The sequence below is a fragment of the Danio rerio genome, chromosome 19 (genome assembly GCF_049306965.1).
Source record: "Danio rerio strain Tuebingen ecotype United States chromosome 19, GRCz12tu, whole genome shotgun sequence".
Lineage (NCBI taxonomy): Eukaryota > Metazoa > Chordata > Actinopteri > Cypriniformes > Danionidae > Danio > Danio rerio.
In genome coordinates, this window is record NC_133194.1 from 37586685 (window position 1) to 37606492 (window position 19808).

The 19808-nt window shown below is 37.4% G+C and overlaps 1 protein-coding gene across 41 annotated transcripts in view; it reads right to left on the reverse strand.

Moving 5' to 3' along the window:
* macf1a (microtubule actin crosslinking factor 1a) overlaps positions 1-19808 on the reverse strand; it is a 311815-nt gene that overhangs the window by 93295 nt on the left and 198712 nt on the right. For 32 of the 41 annotated variants that reach the window (XM_068215319.2, XM_068215321.2, XM_009294348.5 and 29 more), the window contains 14 exons: positions 18809-18944; positions 10109-17128; positions 9872-10027; positions 9556-9771; positions 9309-9458; positions 7934-8224; positions 6528-6677; positions 5273-5506; positions 5019-5189; positions 3065-3406; positions 2779-2970; positions 2522-2698; positions 2267-2390; positions 1270-1469 (listed from right to left, as the gene is read on the reverse strand). In XM_068215319.2, coding sequence (XP_068071420.1) covers positions 1270-1469; positions 2267-2390; positions 2522-2698; positions 2779-2970; positions 3065-3406; positions 5019-5189; positions 5273-5506; positions 6528-6677; positions 7934-8224; positions 9309-9458; positions 9556-9771; positions 9872-10027; positions 10109-17128; positions 18809-18944 — 9559 coding nt within the window. The remainder of the gene's footprint in view (positions 1-1269; positions 1470-2266; positions 2391-2521; positions 2699-2778; positions 2971-3064; positions 3407-5018; positions 5190-5272; positions 5507-6527; positions 6678-7933; positions 8225-9308; positions 9459-9555; positions 9772-9871; positions 10028-10108; positions 17129-18808; positions 18945-19808) is intronic. The other 9 variants (XM_073931813.1, XM_073931811.1, XM_068215317.1 and 6 more) reach the window with 1 other exon arrangement.

A 19808-nucleotide genomic window follows, 5' to 3' on the forward strand; every position in this document is an offset into this window, starting at 1 on the left:
TAATGATGCATCAGAAAAATCTATCTCCTGCTACGTTTCCAAATGATCAACTAGAAGCCAAGTTATTATATGTTGATCTCTGAACTGGGATGGACGACAGGACTTTTGTCAGGTAGTGTATGCTGCGCAAACCATTAACAATGCATGTTGCACATAAACCATTTAAAATGTATTTTATTATTAATCTTTTCTTTTCTTTTTTTTATTATTATTTTTTAGGGGTTTTCACCTTTATTGGGATAGGACAGTGGAGATTTTACAGACAGGAAAGTGTGGGGAACAGTGATAGGGGATGGATCGGCAAAAGACCTCGAACCTGAGATTCAAACTCGGGTCACCGTGAGCACCTTGGTGCTATGAGTCGAAGCACTAACCACTAGGCTATTGGCGCAGACTTATTAATGTTTTCAATAAGATGCTTTAAAATAAAATATTGGTTCATATGCATTTCATTAGTGAGCACCAAAGACAAATCTAGACCTAATCTATCAAAAAAACAACAGAAAAAATCAAAGATTAGAGTCCAAAAAATTAGTACACCCAAATAAATATGTTGGAGAAAAATATTGAATAAAACTGTAATAAACTGGGAGAAATCAGGAGAAAAATATATAATTTACTACAAATTTTGTATATTAAAACTGTTTTGTTTAAATTCACCAAAATGAAATGGCTATAATCACTGAAAAAAGGATATAAACACTAATTTTCAAAAGGGGGTACACTCTTTTATGCTGAGGACTGTGTATGTGTGTATATTATATATATATATATATATATATATATATATATATATATATATATATATATATATATATATATATATATATATATATATATGTATATGTATATGTATATGTATATATATATGTATATATATATATATATATATATATATATATATATATATATATATATATAATTTGTTTATTCTTTTTATTTATAAAATATATATTTAGATATACTTACTTTTTTTTTTTACTTTATATTCATTTAAAATGTTTATGCTGTTTGCACACACTTGGCAAATAAAGCTCATTCTGAAAACATATTTACTGGTTAAAGATGATTGATGATTATAATAATAATAATAATAATACATTTTTATTTATATAGCGCCTTTCCAGAGCTCAAGGACGCTTTACAAATTTTGTAACAAAAAGAGATATTACAAACAGACATTGAAATAAATAGTAAACAAGTAGAGAGTAGAAACAACATTCGGTACAAAAATCCAGGATGATTATGGCAGTGCTTTTAATAAGATACCTGGTTTTGTGTCAGGGCATCTTGAACAGCTTGAGCAGTGGGCTGGACAGCAGCAGGTGATAAAGGCAGGCCATCTAACCACGCCAGCAGTGCTTTAAGCCCCTCCTGAACACTGACTGATTGGGCCACAGCAGTCTGAAGCTGTTCGGCTCTTACAGACACTGAATCAGAAAGGGTTTCAAAGCGCTTCTCCAGAGCATCTAAAATGAATGCAGAATTTGAATGTAAATTAATGTTAAGATAAAATGACTTAAATTATACTATTACATGACTTGAATTATAATGTCAACCACAAAACAAAAATACTCGACATCACATTACTTTACATTACATTATCTTTACTTACCAATTAAAAATTAATGTTTCAGGCAGTTTGTTTCCAAAAATTAAGTTATTTTTGTTCTTATTTAAACATTTTTAACAATTTCATTATTATTATTATTAATATTATTATTATTATTATTATTATTAAACGATTAACTATAACGTATATTCACAATATTTACTTACTATTGCTATAGTACAAATTCAGCAAAGTAGAAATATTTTGAAAGACTATAAGTATTGGCTTTTAGAAAATACAAAACTAATAATATTTAAAACATTATATTCCATTATAGCTATAATATTTTCCTTTTTAACTGTTATTCTATTCAATCTTGGTGAGCATACAAGCTTCCTATCAAAAAGACTTCTTGGTAGAATAATTAAAAAAATAAGATATTTTTGAAAAATGTTAAGAAATAACAGGTAGCCATTGACTTGCATAGCAGAAAAAAGTCAAAAGGATACTGGTTTCCTACATGCTTAATATAAATAGGTTGTGTTCAACAGAATAAAGGCAGTCAAATAGGTTTGAAACAAGTGGAGTCTGAATAAATGATGACATAGTTTTGGGTGAACTATCCCGTTGAAATTAACAGGAGAAAGTTTTCTAAAAAGAGTAAAGTGCCACGCTCTTAATTATTATATTCACTGATGATGAGAATGAAATTACCTGTCACATTCTTAATATCTGCATTCTTGAGAGTTGGGGACTCCTTAATGCTGACCAGCTCTTTCCCTGCCCTCTTGACCTTCTCAAGCTGTACTGAACGCTCTGCCAAATCATCCTGCAGCAGCTGAGAGAGGACAGAACAAGCGGATTAATCAGGAGGATTCCTACAGGTATGAAAACTGCATTTTGCATTCTATTTAGTTAATCCAAAAATCATCCCTGATTTCTTCACCAGAAAAGCCAAAGTAATCCTACCTGTACAGTACTGAGAGTGCGCTGCAAGGCCTGAGGGTCAGTTTGTTCTCCGCTGGGCTTAAATATACTCTGGTTCTGCTCCTGAGAGTTCAGCCACGAGTCTAAAGAACCAGCCTCATCTTGGTAGTGCTGGTATCGCTCCTGGAGACTTGAGAGGCGGGTGCCAAGTTCTGAAGACTGAAAGTAGAAACACAGGAATACTCTTATGTTCAGTCCATTATAGATCATTGTAGACTGAGGTTTTGTTATTCACCAACCTTGCTATGTAATGAACCGTAGCGCTGTGTGGCATCTTGGAGCTTGTCACTGACTAGATTTTTGGTTTCCTCCAGAGCCGGATCTGCACTGCCCATCCTCTGCAGGGCACACTGGACAGAATCCAGAACCTTCTGCCCAGAGATAGTGACAAAGCGCAGATCTGCTTTGTGACAGATGACATCTTCTGCAAGCTGTAAAATACATTGAAACATGCTTATAAGTATTTCATTTCCTCTGTGTCTTAAATTCTTAGCGTTAAACATCACTAAGACTTCATTTTAGGACCTTTTTGTGCTCATCTACTCTGTTTTTTAGATCCATTGCATCCATTTCCCCTTCACCAAGAGAGCATAGCTCTTTCTCGCTCTGATCCAGCCATGTTCCCAGGTTTCCATGCTCCTGCACAAATTTGGTGAACTCATCTGTGAGAGCATCTGCCCGTCTGAGTCTGTCCTGGCAGTTCTGGAGGCGCTCCTGATGCTGATTTTGGAGTTGGTCAAGCTTTGCTCGTAAGCTTTGTTTCTCCTCTGGTGGTACACTGGAGTCAGGCTGCTCCAAGAGAGAGCGGACAGACTGGGCCACCTGCTGAAGATGAGCCTGCTGAGACTGTAACTGCTGCAGCTCAGTCTGGTGGAACCAAGAAAAGACATACGGTAAGAATAACATGCAATACAACACAAACACAAGCCAGAAACAACCAAAAGCTTAACAATTTTCCTTAAAGAGCACCTATTTCACCCCTTTCACAAGACGTAAGATAAGCCTTTGGTGTCTGCAGAATGTGTCTGTTAAGTTTCAGCTCAAAACACCCATCAGATCATTTATTATAGCCTCCAGAATTTGCCCATTTTTGGTGTCTTGTTTTTGTAGCCTGTGGCTTTAAATCTAAATAAGCTGCTTCTCCCCGCCCACCCCTCCCATGTGCTTGTCTGCTTTTCATCATGCGTTAAGTCAGACAAACAGCCGTCAGTGATACAGACACAGATGAAGCTGAAATACAGCTCAGTAGTCAAAAATACCAAGTAAGTGTGTTTGATGTGTTTGTGGTGGAGCCTATTCAAGCCTTTCTAAAATGATGAGTCTCACACAAATTAGCATTTACTGACACCATGCGGCCTTGGTGCTTAAGGAGGCAAAGGATTACATAGTGTCTTTATTACAAACAGGCTCTGTTTTAAAAATGTTTTAAACTTATAAAACTTTTAGACATCACAGAGAGTTGGAACAGATATTTTAATTCCAATTTCTTAGCAAAACAAATGTTCTGTGGACATGTGCATACGTGTTATTATAGAAACATGATGCCTGTCAATCAATTTAGTGGGAGGGGAAAACTGCACTCCTACGTCACATTGTGGTGGGCCTCAAACTCACTGGGATTTGACTCTTATTTTAACAACAGGAAATTAAAAAAAGAGACTTATTGTGTTTATATCACTTAAACATGACCATGGACACGCTACACTGTACATATAGACCAAGGGTCACCAATTTCATTCCTGGAGGTCCCGTGCCCTGCAGGGTTTAGTTCCAACTTTCACACCTGCCTGGGTGTTTCAAGTATACCTAGTAAGACCTTGATCAGTGTCTTTGTATGTCTTTGTGTCAGGTGTCTTTGTGTCAGATGTGTTTGATTAGGGTTGGAGCTAAAATCTGCAGGACATCGGACCTCCAGGGACAAGTTTGGTGATCCCTGATATAGACAGTTCAGTCTAAACAGCTTACAAATGTTGATTTTCATCATAGGTGCCCTTTAATGTTTTGGAAAAGTTCTGCAAAAAGATAACAACTTTGTAAAATCGATGCCTATTCATGTGATTAAAAACACTGTATTATGTATGCTAAGTAGCAATATCACTTTCAAGTTTGCATTTTAAGCTCCAATCCTCATTGTCAAATAATTGATTTGCCTTTTTTTTTTCCTTTTCAAATTCACATTTTGAAAATGGGGTGGCGTAAATAGTTTGGATCTAGTCTCAGCCTCAGATTTCATGCACTTTATTTTAATGGTCCATTTGAGTATTAATAGACTCTCTGCTTAATATCTGTTGATACTGCTCCTTCAACAGACATTCAAGTCTACTTATAATCTAAAAAGAATTATATAGATGCAATGTGACTTGAATTCAACACGGACCATCAAAATAAAGTGTGATCCAAAACTAATGAGATGTTAAAAGACTGAAAATTATTACAACAAGTTCTGCAAATAACTGACAATTACATTAAAAAACCTTACCTGAAGCATGCCACTGTGAGAGCTCAGGGCATTCTCTTGTGGTACAGATAACGGGTTGTCAGTGACTATGCTGCCAAGGGACCTCCTCTTTGAGTCGTCCAGCAATGATAATTCACTGAAAAGTTTGTCTATTTTTTCCTGTGTCTCCTGCATCTGCTCTTCTGCTTTAGCCTAATGCAAAAACAAAACATGATGATGAGTCCACAAATGACCAAGAGAAAAGTGAAACAGAGACTCCTGTGTGAACTGCTTACTCTTTGTGTGTTCTGTTGCTGTGTTGTGACAATGGCAGTGTCTACTTGAGCTAGTGAAGAGTGGACTGAGTTTGTAAGTGAGCTGTGCTGCTCCTTCATTTGTGAAAGAGCCGCCTGCAGTTTAGCCTTTTCCTCAGGACTCAAAGCGTCACCCTGATCAGACAGGAACTCCTCCACTGAGCGGATGGTCTCGATCAATAAGTCACTTTTGGTCTGAATGTCCTTCTGCACATCCTATGGTTATGAGGTACAAACAGGAACAATATTCAGTTAGAGTCAACATTATTAGCCTCCTGTGAATTTCTTTTTCAAATATTACCCAAATTATGTTTAACAGAGCAAGGATTTTTTTCACAGTATTTCCTATAATTTTTTTCTTCTGGAGAAAGTCCAGAAAGAATTTTTTTTTTTTTTTTTTGGCTAGTTTTCAAAACATTTTTAAAGCATTTTAAGGTCAATATAATTAGCTCCCTTAAGCATTTTTTTGCGATTGTCTACAGAACAAAACTACTATTATACAATTATACATTGACTTACCTAATTACCCTAACTTGCTTTATTAAGCTAATTAACTTAGTTAAGCCTTTAAAGTTGCCCTATTATGAAAATCTGGCTATACAGTGCCAAGTCATAATAAGAGATCAGTACATGGAAATGGGCATACCGTGAGCCTCAGACACCAGTTTCCTTGTTCTCATGTAAATTCCACTAGTGTAAAACCCCGGTGGACATTGTGCCAATAGGGTATGTGCCGAAGTATGCGAAAGGACTTTTAATTTGTCAGTAACCTGGGTTAAGCGCTTTCGGTGAACTGTACGCCACTGCAAAATTAGCACGTTTAAGGTCTGTTTTCTTTAAAAATCTGCTATCTCCACTGGCTGAGTGATTTCTGATATAAAGTGGGTCTCAGATTGAACAAGAAGCACTGCATTGAATTACATTTTCCCCACCATGTACCCCAAATATGAACATTTATTTTACCCCAGTATATTCAATGGAGCTTCTGCGCTAACCTGCCGATTCTGATGGGCGCGTACGAGTAAACGACTTTTTTTCTCGCTTTACGCTTGAGCAACTAAATGAATGCCAAAGTCTATTTAACTGATTGTAATTACATAACAACATCTAAGCTGTAAAAGCATTTACTAATATTTCAATAGGGCTAATAATTCTTATAGAAAAAAAATAAATTAAGGGTTATGCGATGTGTTAGACTTTTAGACGGAAAGTCAAAATTTTCTTAAATATATCTTACCTTAAGCGCTCTTTGCTTCTCCTGTAATGTGTGCACGTCATCTGACTCAACTCCAGGTCTCTGACTGGCCAAAAGACTTGCAGCACCAGCCATCCACATTGTGAGACTCTCCAGTTTTTGAGAACATTCAGCCTTCTGCTGCTGCACAACCTATATAACCGTAATGAATGAGGTATGAAAAGTGAGGAAAAGAAGATCTGAAATTGATCATCATTAAGACTTTACAATTGTTCATTATATTATTACTTCCCCACCAAACTCTCAAACTTGCAAATATGCCAGGTCTCAACCAATTGACACTGGTTGAGCATAATGTGTCCACAATCACACAAAGCAACACTCTCAAACAGGCCAGTGAGGCAGAAAAATAAACAAAAGACAAACAGACAAATAGTAAAACATCTCAACTGGATTTTGTTCTGAAATAAATCAAATTAAATGACAAGCAAGCTACACAGTGAGGCTACATTTAAATCTATAGTCTTTCCCAAATGTGTCTTCTGTGGCAATCTGTAAGAGCAAGGCAGATAGGTTAATACACACGTTATGTTAATTCACACGCAGGTAATGCAGTCTACAAAACAGGGCTCAACAATAAGGAACTCCGCTGATTCGAATAAAGTAATGTTATATATGACTCAAAATGGATACCCGTGATAGTCTTGCATGCATTAGAGTTAGAAGGGAAGAGAATTTATTGCATATTCACAAGCATTACATTTTTAAGTGGTATATTTTGTACATGCCAAAGAGGAAGATAAAGTACATGTGTGTGTGTGTGTGTGTGTGTGTATGTATATATATATATATATATATATATATATATATATATATATATATATATATATATATATATATATATATATATATATTTATTTTTTATTTTTTATTTATTACATTATTATATTATAATGTACATAATACTAAGTATAATAAAGTATATTAATAGAATGTACTGCTTAGAGTTACATTTTAAATAAACAATCATTTTAGCCATAAAATGTACTTGTTTTTAGATTTAAATGTTTTTGTATAGCCAAAAGAAATACACATCCACATTTAAATATATAACAAAAATTCTAAATGACTTGTTTGAGTAGACGGTAGACAAAAGTCGTCATTGTTGAGTCCTGCATAAGCATTATTGAGAAAAAAAATATTAGCATTATGAGCAATACTGGTGCTAAACACACAAGTAGAATATACTTATAATCTCATGCATGTGAATATTACTTTCATTTTCAAATTCAGCATTCATGCTAACGAGTATTGCATGCATCATTAGTGTTACCACAAATGTTTTGCTCTTATGCATTACAAGTTCTCCTTAGTCTCCATTGAAAAGAAAAATTAATATTCTTATTATTCATCTGCCAGCTCAAGCGGTTATTCGTTTGTTTGCAAACCTCTCTATCCCTTGTAGCTTGTCTCTCTTTTTCCATTTTCTCTTCTTTCACTTTCTGTTCTTTCTTCAGTCGTTCATGCTCTCTCATCTGCTGGGCTAATAGTGCCTCTGCTCTGGCATCATTGAGACCAACGGCCTGGTGAAAGACCCTCTGCAGCTGCTCCAGCTGTCCAAGAAGGTGTCTGCTCTGATCAGGCAGCAGGTCTTGAGCATGCTCAGAGATGAACACCTGAATATTGAACGCCACGTTGCCGACTTCATTGGATCGGGCAGTGAGAGAGTTCTGTAACTGCTGCAGTGAAGGAAAAAATAAAAATAAAAATATATAACTGTGAAAAATATGCTGTATTCAAATGTAAATGTACTTCAAAATTCGCAGATTCTCTAGATTTACTGAACTGATTTTGGTATGGGTTTCTGTAATGACTAAAGTTTATTTATTTAGTTTTTTTCTTTGTCCCACTTTCTTGTTTTGTTTTTATTTTCCCATACGCTACCATGTTAATGTGGTCCAGGTTCTGATTGGCTGCTGGTCGTGGAGAGCTATAACATGGAACTTCCGGCTCAAGGAGCTAATTTTGGTGTGACTGTTGCTGAGAGTGGAGAGCTCCTGGATTTTCCCTACCCCGCTGGCCAACAACAAAACTTTACTATTGTCACGTATGTCCACGTATGCTTGAAACTTTGAGAGTTTGAGCTTGTAGGGGTGGCCTGCTTATATATTTTGGTTACTTTTGATTTTATGTTCAGAGGAAGGTAAGCTGCCTGTATTTTTTTCTTTAAGGATTTATTTAGTTTATTTACTTTGTAGATTGCTTGTTATGTTGACCAGTGGCAACTCTGAAGATATGCTCATTGAATTGCTACATTGACCTTCAATGAATACATTTAATTAATCTCATCTGAGTGTCTGCATTTGGTTGTCGACTGAAGGGAATCTTTTTGTAAATGATTATTTTTTTCTTAGGAAATCCACCACTTTAACCTCATTTGGTAATTATTCCCCTGTAGTTGTTTTCCCCTGGACATGGGGCGTAATATTTTGAGTAAAATATTAATATTTGGTTTATTACATAAAGGTCTGATGACATTTCTTACAAACTGTACAAAAGAAAATCCTGTTAAGAGTCTATTTTTTCCCAGAAAAAAATGTCTTCATTCGTAGTGAATAAAAATGAGGGTTCATTGACCAAGCATTGACATGGCACCTTGTTATTTTCATAAAAAAAGCTCTAAATGACAACATTTTTTAATTTTTAATCCATAACTACAAATAGCAATTCCAGAGAAACTGAGAATTTTTAAGTGGTCTCTGAATTTTTTTAAATGTCTATGTGTAATTGCTTGAAAAGATATTGCCACACTTGATGTTTTACCTCACACAACTGCTGCTTCCGAGTGATCTCTGCCACTGTCTGTCCGTCTACCCCAGTTTCTTCCTGCATTTGAGTGTCAGTCTCCTTAACCCAACTGAGAAGTTTGTCAACATGATCTTGCAAAGACTTCAGCTGACTGTTTACAGCTTCCTGCAAAAATATAAATGTCATGCAAAGATATTTAAAACAAACTAAAGCAAAAAAAAAAAAAAACTCTCTCAACTAAATTTTGCATGATTTTCCTTACATTTTGAGCATCACGTTGTGTTCGTAACCCCTGCAGAGTATTCTGTGCATGGTCCCTGGCTGCACTATAAGCTCGGGTTAAGCCATGCACATCTTTTTCCAGGGCCATAAGCAGCTGAGGTGGAACATCCTCAAGGTTAGACTCCAGTAGCTGTGTAGCTGATTCAATCTCAGTGTGCACTTCTGGTTCCAGATCCCCAATTTCTAGAACAAGGGCCTGAAAAGAGAATTAAAATAAAATATACCCCTTGTTATCTTAACTTGTAAAAATGAACTACTATGCATGCTAAACTTTAATTGTAACACATAGCAAATACCTCTGTCTGCCTGATTATGTCATCAAGTGTGGAGAGACTTCGACCAACGGACTGTTGCTGCTGCTGCTTAAGGCGAACCTCAATGTGTCTCACCATGGAAAGCAGGGCCACAATCTGTTGGTCGTGCTCCAAGCACTCTTGCCGGGCAAGTGAGGACTGAAAGAGAAGGAAAATTATTTAAAAGATCCAATTTATAGTAAACTGTATATAAATATAAACTATAGAATGACTCTTTACCTTGCTGACTTTTGTAGCATCCCTACCCATTTCTTCAATATTAACTTGAAGAACTTCAGGTTGTCTCTCCACTGAACCCATTGGATATTCTTCCACCACTTCCTTTTGCGTGTTATCAGACTCTGGCATAACCTCCTTAAAGGGTAGCCCAGAAATGTTATTTTCTTGGTTAAAAGGTTCATCTTTGAAAAGGGTCTCCTCATTTCTTTTCGAATAAATTTCACTTGATTTCACCTTTTTTGGTTCTATCTTGACCATCGGAGTACACGCCTCACTTGACAGAAGCTCTTTAGAGTCTTTTATTGCAGGAATGTCAGTAACATGTTCGACTGGTAACGATTTGGCAACTTCGTGACTGCTTGATGGTGATGTCAATTCAATTACAGATTCAATTAACTTTTCATCTTCTGAATATAATGGCTCAATGTTTTGTTCTTCTGCCTTTCTTTCTTTGGTTTCCCCAATAAAATTTGGTATTTTAACAATATATTTCTGCTTAATGTCCACAATGTCATCAGAGGACTTCAAGGATGAAATGTCCTGATTCATATCATCCTCACTTAATCCTGATTTAGTTTTCTTGTCACGCTGATCTTGAAGAAGTTGTGTTTTAGTTGAGGAGCATGCATCAATATCAGCCCCAGGTAGATCCTCTGCAGTGGTTGGCATCGACCTGTCTTTATTTTTGCTAAGTTCTTGCCTTGACTTGTGTAGTTTACTGTCTTGCTTCTTACTTGGAGTTTGCTTATTGCTTGTCATTTCCACACTATTTCCCTCCTGTGCGGTTATACGGCGTTCTCCATTATTGGCTGAGTGACGCATAGCCTCTAATTCTTCAGCAGCCTGCTTTTCACTCACTCCCCGCTCAAACACCTTCTTGAGAATGCTTTCCTTAGCTTTCCTCAAAAGTATTTCCTTCTGTGCCAGTGCCTGCTTAGCTTCCTCTAATTTCTTCACATGTTCTTTCTGATCTGACTGGCTGCTTTGAGTTTGAACCTCAGGGATTATCATCTTCTGCTCTTTCTCCGTCTCATCATCTCTTTTTTCTTCTCCCTCTTCAACAATGACCACTTGCTTAGCCTTTTTACTTTTGCTTTTCTTCTTCTTCTTCTTTTCTGATACCTCAGTGCAGAGGTCTTTAGAGACCTCAGTAACTTCCTGATTCTGGTCTGTTTTGCCTTTGTAAATTGTTGGACTGTGTGGTGTTAAAGTCTTCTCTTTCTGGCTTGTATTGTTTTCACGATCAGACTCCCATTTGGGGGCTTTCATTTCATTAGCAGTTCTATCTATCCCAGTTTCCATATCTTGGCCTTGAACATTCTCTCCACTCCCTGACACAGTTCCACTTCCTTGGGTCATCTCTGACTGCTGTACTGTCTCATTGCCATCTTTTATGAAAGGTTCTTGACTGGTTGTAAAGCCACCTTGTTCATCAAGCTCTGCTTTTTCTGAAGGAAATATTCTGACTGAGGTGTCTGAAACAAGTGGCCTCTCATCCTTTTCCATTTTAGCTTTCTTGCTGTTTTTCCCTCTACCTTTCTTCTTTCCTGGTACCTTTACTTCCATTGTGGTTGTAGAAACCACATCAAATCCATCTGTCTTGCTGTCCTTCATTTCCTCAGCTTCTGCCTCAAAACCATGACCTCCCGTTTTTTTTTCTTTTAGCATGTGTTCCTTGTTTTGCAAGTCTTCATCAATATCTGAAGAAATAACATTAGAGACTGCAGGCTCACTTACTGTTTGGCACTTGACCCTAGTCTTTGCTTTTGTTTCCTTAGTAGATAGGACTTGTTCCTTGCTGTCACCATTGTTTTCTGAGAAACTGGCAGTAGAAATTGCAGATTTAGTGTCTGTCTGCCTTAGGATATTTGTCTCTGTGGTGCAGTCGGGTAATGTTGTTGAATTCCCAACTTCAACCTCTTGCCATCTGATCTCAGAAGTCTCTTGAGGTTGATTAGTACTTCGAGTTTGCTCTGATTTGACATATTTGCCTTTTGAAGGCCTTATGTCTTTAATGGCCTGCTGAAGTCTTTTTTCTGCTTTCAAGGTAAATTCAGTCAGGACCTCCAATGATGTGTCATTGCTCTCCTGAATCACTGTATCAACCAGCTGTTTCTTGCTTTCTGAATCAGGAAAGATCTCTGTTTCAAGCCCATCTTTTCTCATATGGCCGGCACCTTTAATTTCAAGATCACCCTGCTGTCGTTCCATAGGCATATTCTCAAATTTTACATCATCAGCACTTAGTTCCACAGACAAAGTCTTAAATTCCAAAGGATCTTCTTTCTTTTCTTTATCAGGTTTGTCAAAACAGTCTCTGTTTGCATCATGTTCAAAAATGTCCAGTTCCACAGACTGTTTTAAAGTCCTAGCTTCTTTTAGTTTGCTATTTAGCGGATCATATTGTACAATTTTTACAGTATCTTGCGAAGTTAGTCTACTGCCTTCATCCACATCAATCTGTTTTTGTTCAGTTATCTCCACCACACTGGTCTCTGCTTGTTCCACCTTTGGAATTTGCTTATTTTCAGATTGATTTACAGTTGAATCTGCAATATGATGTTCAGAGAGCATCTTGTTATCTGATATAGTCTTTGGTAAAGTTGAGCTTGTATTTGAAGCCACTATTGAGGTTTGTCCCATCTCTGCTGAAGGTGTAAGATGCTCTGTTGTCCTTTCAATAGTCTTACCCAAATCAGTCAATTTGCTGGCAATTTTTTGTGTTTTAATACTGGATTTTTCATATTGTTCTGATGCCTCAGATACCTTTTTCTCTTTCTTTTGCCAGCACTCTTCTTGCAGTGGCTCTATAAATGGGCTTTTTGTGCCTGTCAATGAGGAAAGTCTTTCCTTAGCTTGTTCACAACTCCTACTCATATCAAGTTTCTTCCTGTCTGTTTTATCTTTTTTAGTCTTAGCATCATCATTGCATTCTCCTGATGACAGAACTTGCTCTTCCCAGAGCTTATGTGAAGTCACCATATACGTTTCTTTTGTGCCTGATAAGCGGGAAAGATCTTCCTCTGATCTTGGTGGCAGTATCTTACTGGCAGCTTCATTTTCTTTAATCTTGAGTTCTTTATATTTTCCTGTTGATAGAACTTTTTCTTGTAAGTTCACTTCCTGTAAAGGCTCTGTCAATGCTCTGGCTGTATCTGCTATGGGGGCAAGATCTTCCTCGGTTCTTTCAACTGTCTCACCCACAGCAGTGTTCACCCAGGCCATTTTACCCATTATAATCATGGAATTTTCACATTCATCTGATGACAACACTTTCTCTTGCTGAACAAACTCATCCATTGACTCTAATTCTCTGCCAGTCAACGCTGCAACATCATCCTTTTGTCTTTCTGGCATCTCACCAATGTTGGTCTTCTTGCTTGCAGTCTCGTCTTCCTTAATCCTGGATTCTTTATACTTTTCTGATGGCAAAACTTTCTCTTGTAAGTTCACATTATGTAAAGGCTCTATAGTTGTACCTGTCAAAAGTGCACAATCTTCTGTTGTTTCTTCTTCGGCTCTTTCTATTGTCTCACCTACACCTATGTTCATCCGGGTATCTTCACCTTGTATCATCATGGGCTCGTCATATTCTTTTGAAGGAAGAACTTCCTCTTGCAAAACAACTTGAAGTATTGGCTCTATTAAGGCTTCTTCAGAGCCAGTCAAAGCTGCAACAACTTCCTTTTGTCTTTCTAGTGTCTCACCCAATTTAGTCTTATCGCTGGTAGTTTCCCCCTTTTTAATCTTGAGTTTATTATATTGGCCTGATGACAGAACTTCTTGCTCATTCTCTTTATGTAAAGGCTCTGTAAGAGATCTGACTGTGCCTGTCAAGAGCGCATGATCTTCCTCTGCTCTTTCTATTGTATTGCCTACATTTGTGTTAGTCAAGGCAATTTTGCCTTTTCTAATCACAGGTTCATCACATTCTCCTGATGACATAACTTTTCTTTGCCCGATCTCACTTGAAGGATCCAGACAAGTTTCTTCTGTGCCTGTCAAATTTGCAACACCTTCATGTGTACAGCATATTAAGGCTTCTTCTGAGTCAGTCAAACCTGCAGCAAACTCCATTTGTTTTTCTAGTGTCTCACCCTCGTTAGTCTTCTTGTTGGCTGTTTCATCCTTCTTTATCTCTAATTCTTTCAACAGCCTTGATGATGGAACGTTTCCTTGTAAGTTCGCTTTATGTAAAGGCTCTGTTAAAACTTTGGCTGTCCCTGTGAAGGGTGCAAGTCCTTCCTCTGCTCTTTCTATTGTCTCATCTATACCCAAGTTCTCCCATGCAGTTTTACCTTGTATAATCATTGGTACTTCACATTTTCCTACTGACAAAACATTCTCTTGCCAACCAACTTCATGTGTAGGTTCTACATAGAGTTTTTCTGAGTGTGTCAAATCTGCAACAACTTCCTTTTGCTTTTCAAATGTCTCACCCATTTTAGTCTTCTTGCTGGAAATGTGTTCTTTATATTGTTCTGATGAGAGAACTTTCTCTTGTAAGTTCTCTTTGTGTAAAGGCTCTATTGACGTTTTGGCTGAGCCTGTCGAGGGTGCATGATCTTCCTCTACTCTTTCTAACATGTCACCCACATTTGTGTTTGTCCAGGGAATTTGACCTTTTTTAATCATGGATTCATCCCATTTTCCTGATGACAGTACTTTCATTTGCCAACTCTCACCTGTAGGCTCCATAAAGGTTTCTTCTGCTCTTTCAATTGTGTCACCCATGCCAGTGTTACTCAGAGCGTTTGTACCTTTTATAATTGTGGGTTCATGACATTCTTCTGATGTGATAACAGTCCTTTGCCAGGCCTCATGGGAAGCCTCCATAACAGTTGCAATAATGGGTTCTTGTGAAGAAACTTCATGTGAAGGATCTATAAAGACTTCTTCTGGGTCCTTCAAAGATGCAAAAACTTCCATCTGTCTTTCTGGTCTCTCACACATTTCAGTCTTCTTGCTGGCAGTTTCATCTTTTGTAATCCCGAGTTCTTTATACTGTCCTAATGACAGAACTTTCTCTTGGCAAACCTCTTCATGGGAAAGTTTAATCAAATCTCTGACTGTGCCTGTCAAGTATGCACAATCTTCCCCTGCTTCTTCTATAGTACTACTCCTCTCAATGTTCTTACTGTCACTGACATCTTTTTTAATCCTGGGTTCTACACAGTCTCTTGATGACAAATCTTTTTCTCGCCTAATCATTTCTTTGGTAGGTTCTGTGATGATTTTGTTTGTTTCTGCAAGTGGTGTAAGATCTTCTGTTCCTTCTATTGTCTCTCCTATATTAACAACTTTGTAGGGCATTTTGCCTTTTATCTTGGGTTCACTAAACTCTTTTGATGACAAAGCTTTCTCTTGCACAAACTCTTTATACAAAGGCTCTGAAAATGTTCTGTCTGTGACAATCAAAGGTGCAAGACCTTCTTCTGGAATTTCTGTAGTCTGTTCCAAACAAACGTCTTTGCAGGCAATATTATATTGTATAATTTTGGGTTCTTCATTTTCCAAGTCCTCTTTAATCTCACTCATAGATTTGTTGTCCACTGTAGCACTAATGCTCTTAAGTTTATGTTCAACTGGTATGGCAAGGTTTTTTGAGCTAATATTTTCACATATTAGCTCTACGAAATCTGGTTTTAGCAGGACTAAGCGTTCTCCTGAATGACAATCAATGTAGCTGTGCTTCATCACTTGAGTGAGTAGATGGTTTTGATCCTGCTCTTGTGATATGCCTTCCTCTCCTTTAGAGAAGTCATAACTGATTTCTGCATGAGAAGCAGGGGGTGACGAAGAACTGACAGATCCCAAACTCAATCGCTTCTTATATGAGGAACTTGATAGAGTCGCATGGGGAAGGATATCTGGAACCTGGGTCTGCTTTAAGAACTCCACTGCCTGTGGTTCAAGTATCTTCTCAGCTTGATGCAGAGGGACCACCTGTCCACTCTCAGGCAAATATAAAGCGCCAACAGAATGACGTTTTCTCAGAGCTTTTAAAGCAAGTTCCCTGTTAACAACACCCTGCTGAAGTGCCTCACTTACAGGAAGCAGCTCCCCTGATTCTGGCCACAGCATTGCCCTAAAAGACTGGAGAGATTCCAATACACGCAAGGCTATGCGAGGAGAGAGAAGGTCTCTTTGTATGGCCTCATCCAAATCCACACGCTCCCCACTTACTGGATCTATTATTCCCCCTGTTGTTAGCTGTCGTGTCATGAGGGTGCAGGCCAAGTCCTGATCCATCAGGCCAAGCTGAACAGCTTCATTAACAGTCAATCTGTGTCCTGAGCGGGGGTCTGCGATACCTCCAGCAAACAACTGAGACTCTAGCAGTCTAACTGCAACATGTCGGTCAATGAGCCCTTCTTGAATTGCACGGAAAATTCCCACCTTTCCACCAGAACATAGGCAGACAGTTCCTCCTGGCTTTTGTTTAACTGGGAAAAAACGCAGACCCGTCTCCTCATTGAGAACACAACGCTTTTGAAAGTCAATCAGGTTTATTTTTTCTGCAGTATTTGGATCAATAAGTTCTCGCCGCTGAAGGCAGGATTGCAGCTTTTGAGAAAGATCCATGGGTAGCAATCCCTTATGCCTTGCAATATCCAGACTGACCGTTTCACCACTGGAGCCAACTTTCAGACCACCAGTGCTTATCTGCAACTCAAGTATACGGAGCCCCACCAGCTCCTCTATGACACCTTCTTTCATTGCTTTTGCAACTGGTAATTCATGGCCCTGTTCAAATTTTGTTGTGTTGACAAGACAAATAGCAGTACTTAACTCTTCCAGAGATTGGAAGGTAGGACGATTAATCAAACCAGTGGAAAGACCCGTATCTAATGAGCATTTATCAGGGAAGTCAGGCTGGAAAAGACCACCCATGACAATCTGTGCTTCTAACAGTACATGACAGGTGTCTTGGTCTATGAGGCCATGCTGTGCTGCCTGGAAAACTGGAAAGGTTTCCATGGTGCCAAGGTCAATTACTCCAGCGATGACCCCCTGGCCCTATGGAAAGATAAAAATAATAATTCTAAGTAAAATTATTATGATTTGCAGTGCATTTCTATTAATATTTTAACTAGGAGGGGCATAGAAAAAGCCCACCACCATAGTTGGAAGTAATTTAAGTCAACACAAGAAGCAATCATTACTTTGATACTAACTTTCATGCATTTATTTATCAATTTCAAGGCAAAATAACCAAATATAAAACATTTGATGCTTGCAAATAACATTTGGAAGCACAGCAGTTTGCAAATAATAAGCAAAACTTAATGCGCAAAGAAAACAGAAGAAAATCTTAAAAACATATTGCTAGGTCAGAAAGAAAGCAACGGTAAGAGAGAAAGCAAGCACTACTTACTGTGTGGGGTTGTCCTTAGACGCACACACACTGATCGAGGTTTCGGCGGATTGAGGTGCGATAGGGTGAGAAGCTGGATGTTAGCGATCTGCATGCCACACTCCAGCTGCCTGATATGCTGCCCGGAACTGACTAATACTACTATATTCATTCCTCTTTGTTTCCTGTTATATATATTATTACCATAGTTTTGCATGCTATACTTTCTTTAAATGTGTAAACTGTGAGACTTACCTACGAATATGCGAAGATCTTGGTTTGTATAGACACATTTTGTATTACTGATCAACTAAGAATAGACCTGTATTCTGACTAAAACAGATATTTCTGACTTCCAATTCTGCTTTACATTTTCTCCCGGCAGCTGTTAGTGATTTTGAAGCAAAATGCTGATTAAATTTCACAAAGAATTACAGTATTAAAGACACAGACTGAAAACAGACAATATCTCACACACAGACAAACAAAAAACATAGAGCTGTGATCTGGACACATCATGCTCAAACAGTGAGGTGGAGGTTTGCACAGCTGGCGTTTTGTGCTCAGTCTATACCAATCCCTAAAGAAAATGTTTGACTTTCTTGCTCTCGTCTTGTTCATGTATAGTTAACTTGTAGCCATTCAAACACAAACAGACCATCACACAGTAATGACTACATAATGACTGATGTACAGTGCACAATTCTACACAATGTCTGCGTATGGCAACAAAACAATATGAATGTAATGACATTAACGCCTCTACTATACCATGTTTTAACTGTGCCTTTGAATGAAATGTCAAAAATAAAAAAAATCTAAGCTACAATGTGCAAGTGGCTTAAATGGACACTAAAGTGGCTTAAATGGACACTAAAGTGGCTTAAATGGACACTAAAGTGGCTTAAATATACACTAAAGTGGCAACTGCGGCACTATTCTACTCTAATGAGCTGTGTTTAAGCAGATGTGCTTGATTAACATGACAAATAAGGATGGTGTGGGTGACATGATACCAAGCATGTTGTTGAAAATGAAAATGATTTAGATTTCACACCATGCTATTAATTTTCACTGTTAAATAAGACGTCTGTGAGATGTATGAACATGGTGATGAATGTTAAACCACGCGTGACAGGCAACATAAAAAAAACACACAAACAAAAAATGACTCACTCGCTCTAGCTCACACATACACACTGCTGTAGCATTTCTTGATCATCAGAATGACCATTATTTAAAGCAATATATCTCAGAAGCATTGTTTCAAGCCGTTGAAGCTGGCGTTGGGATAGTTGAACACTGCTGTCATTGGTCACTTCCCCTTGCCCATTTAACTCTACCTTGCGCTTTTCCTCTTTGGCCAGTTGCTCTTCTAGATGTTGCACTTGTGCGGCAGAACTATCACACAGTTGTGTGTATGTTGCCGTCAGCTCATCCAGCTGAGAGACCACCTGGGCACGCTCTTCAGGGGACAGCCTAAAGATACATGCAAGTAATTAATAACAATGTGTGTTTTTTTTTTGTTGGAGTAAGTGCAAACCAACGTTATTATAATTGTGCATTTTAAATGTTATTAATTCTAGACTATCAGAGTTAATGACATAGTTCACCAAGAAATGAAAATGTATGCACTAGTACATCTCCCTCAAGTAGAGTTTCAAAATAAGATATTTTGAAGAATGTTACACGACTATAATCATTGACTTGCATGGTAGGGTAAACATATACTATGAAAGTTAATGGTTACAGCTTTTCAACATTTTTCAACTTCTTTTCTGTTCAACAGAAGAAATAAACTACTAAAGGTTTGAAACAAGTGAAGTGTGAGTAAAAGTTGATGGAGTTTTCATTTTTGGGGGAAATATGTTTTTAACAAACACGTCCAGTGTTGACCAAAGCAAACTTTAGTGTTTGCACAGCTTACATTAACTCTAGTGCAAACCTCTTAGTAATAAAAAGTATATTATTTGAACAAACAATGAATCTAAATCTTAAAAATGCTACAAATAAAAGCAAAAATGACGAAGAATTCAGAAAAATGTCTTCATATTAAATATGGTACTTATATGTAGTTGCCTAGTTTACTTCTTTTTTTTTTTTTTACAAATGAGGAAAAGTTAGAACGAACTGTATGCTTTATGTTTCAGATATTGTTGTATACAGCCATGCTTTTGACTAATGTCTTAAGTGTTTATGAATTCTGAAAAATTTACTTTTGCTAATCATTATTTGATTTCAATTACTTTTTTAATGACTGTCATTATTTTCATTTAGTTTTTCATTTATTGTGATTTTTATCTAATTTAAACTTTAAAAAGTAGTTTTTTAACCAATAGTTTT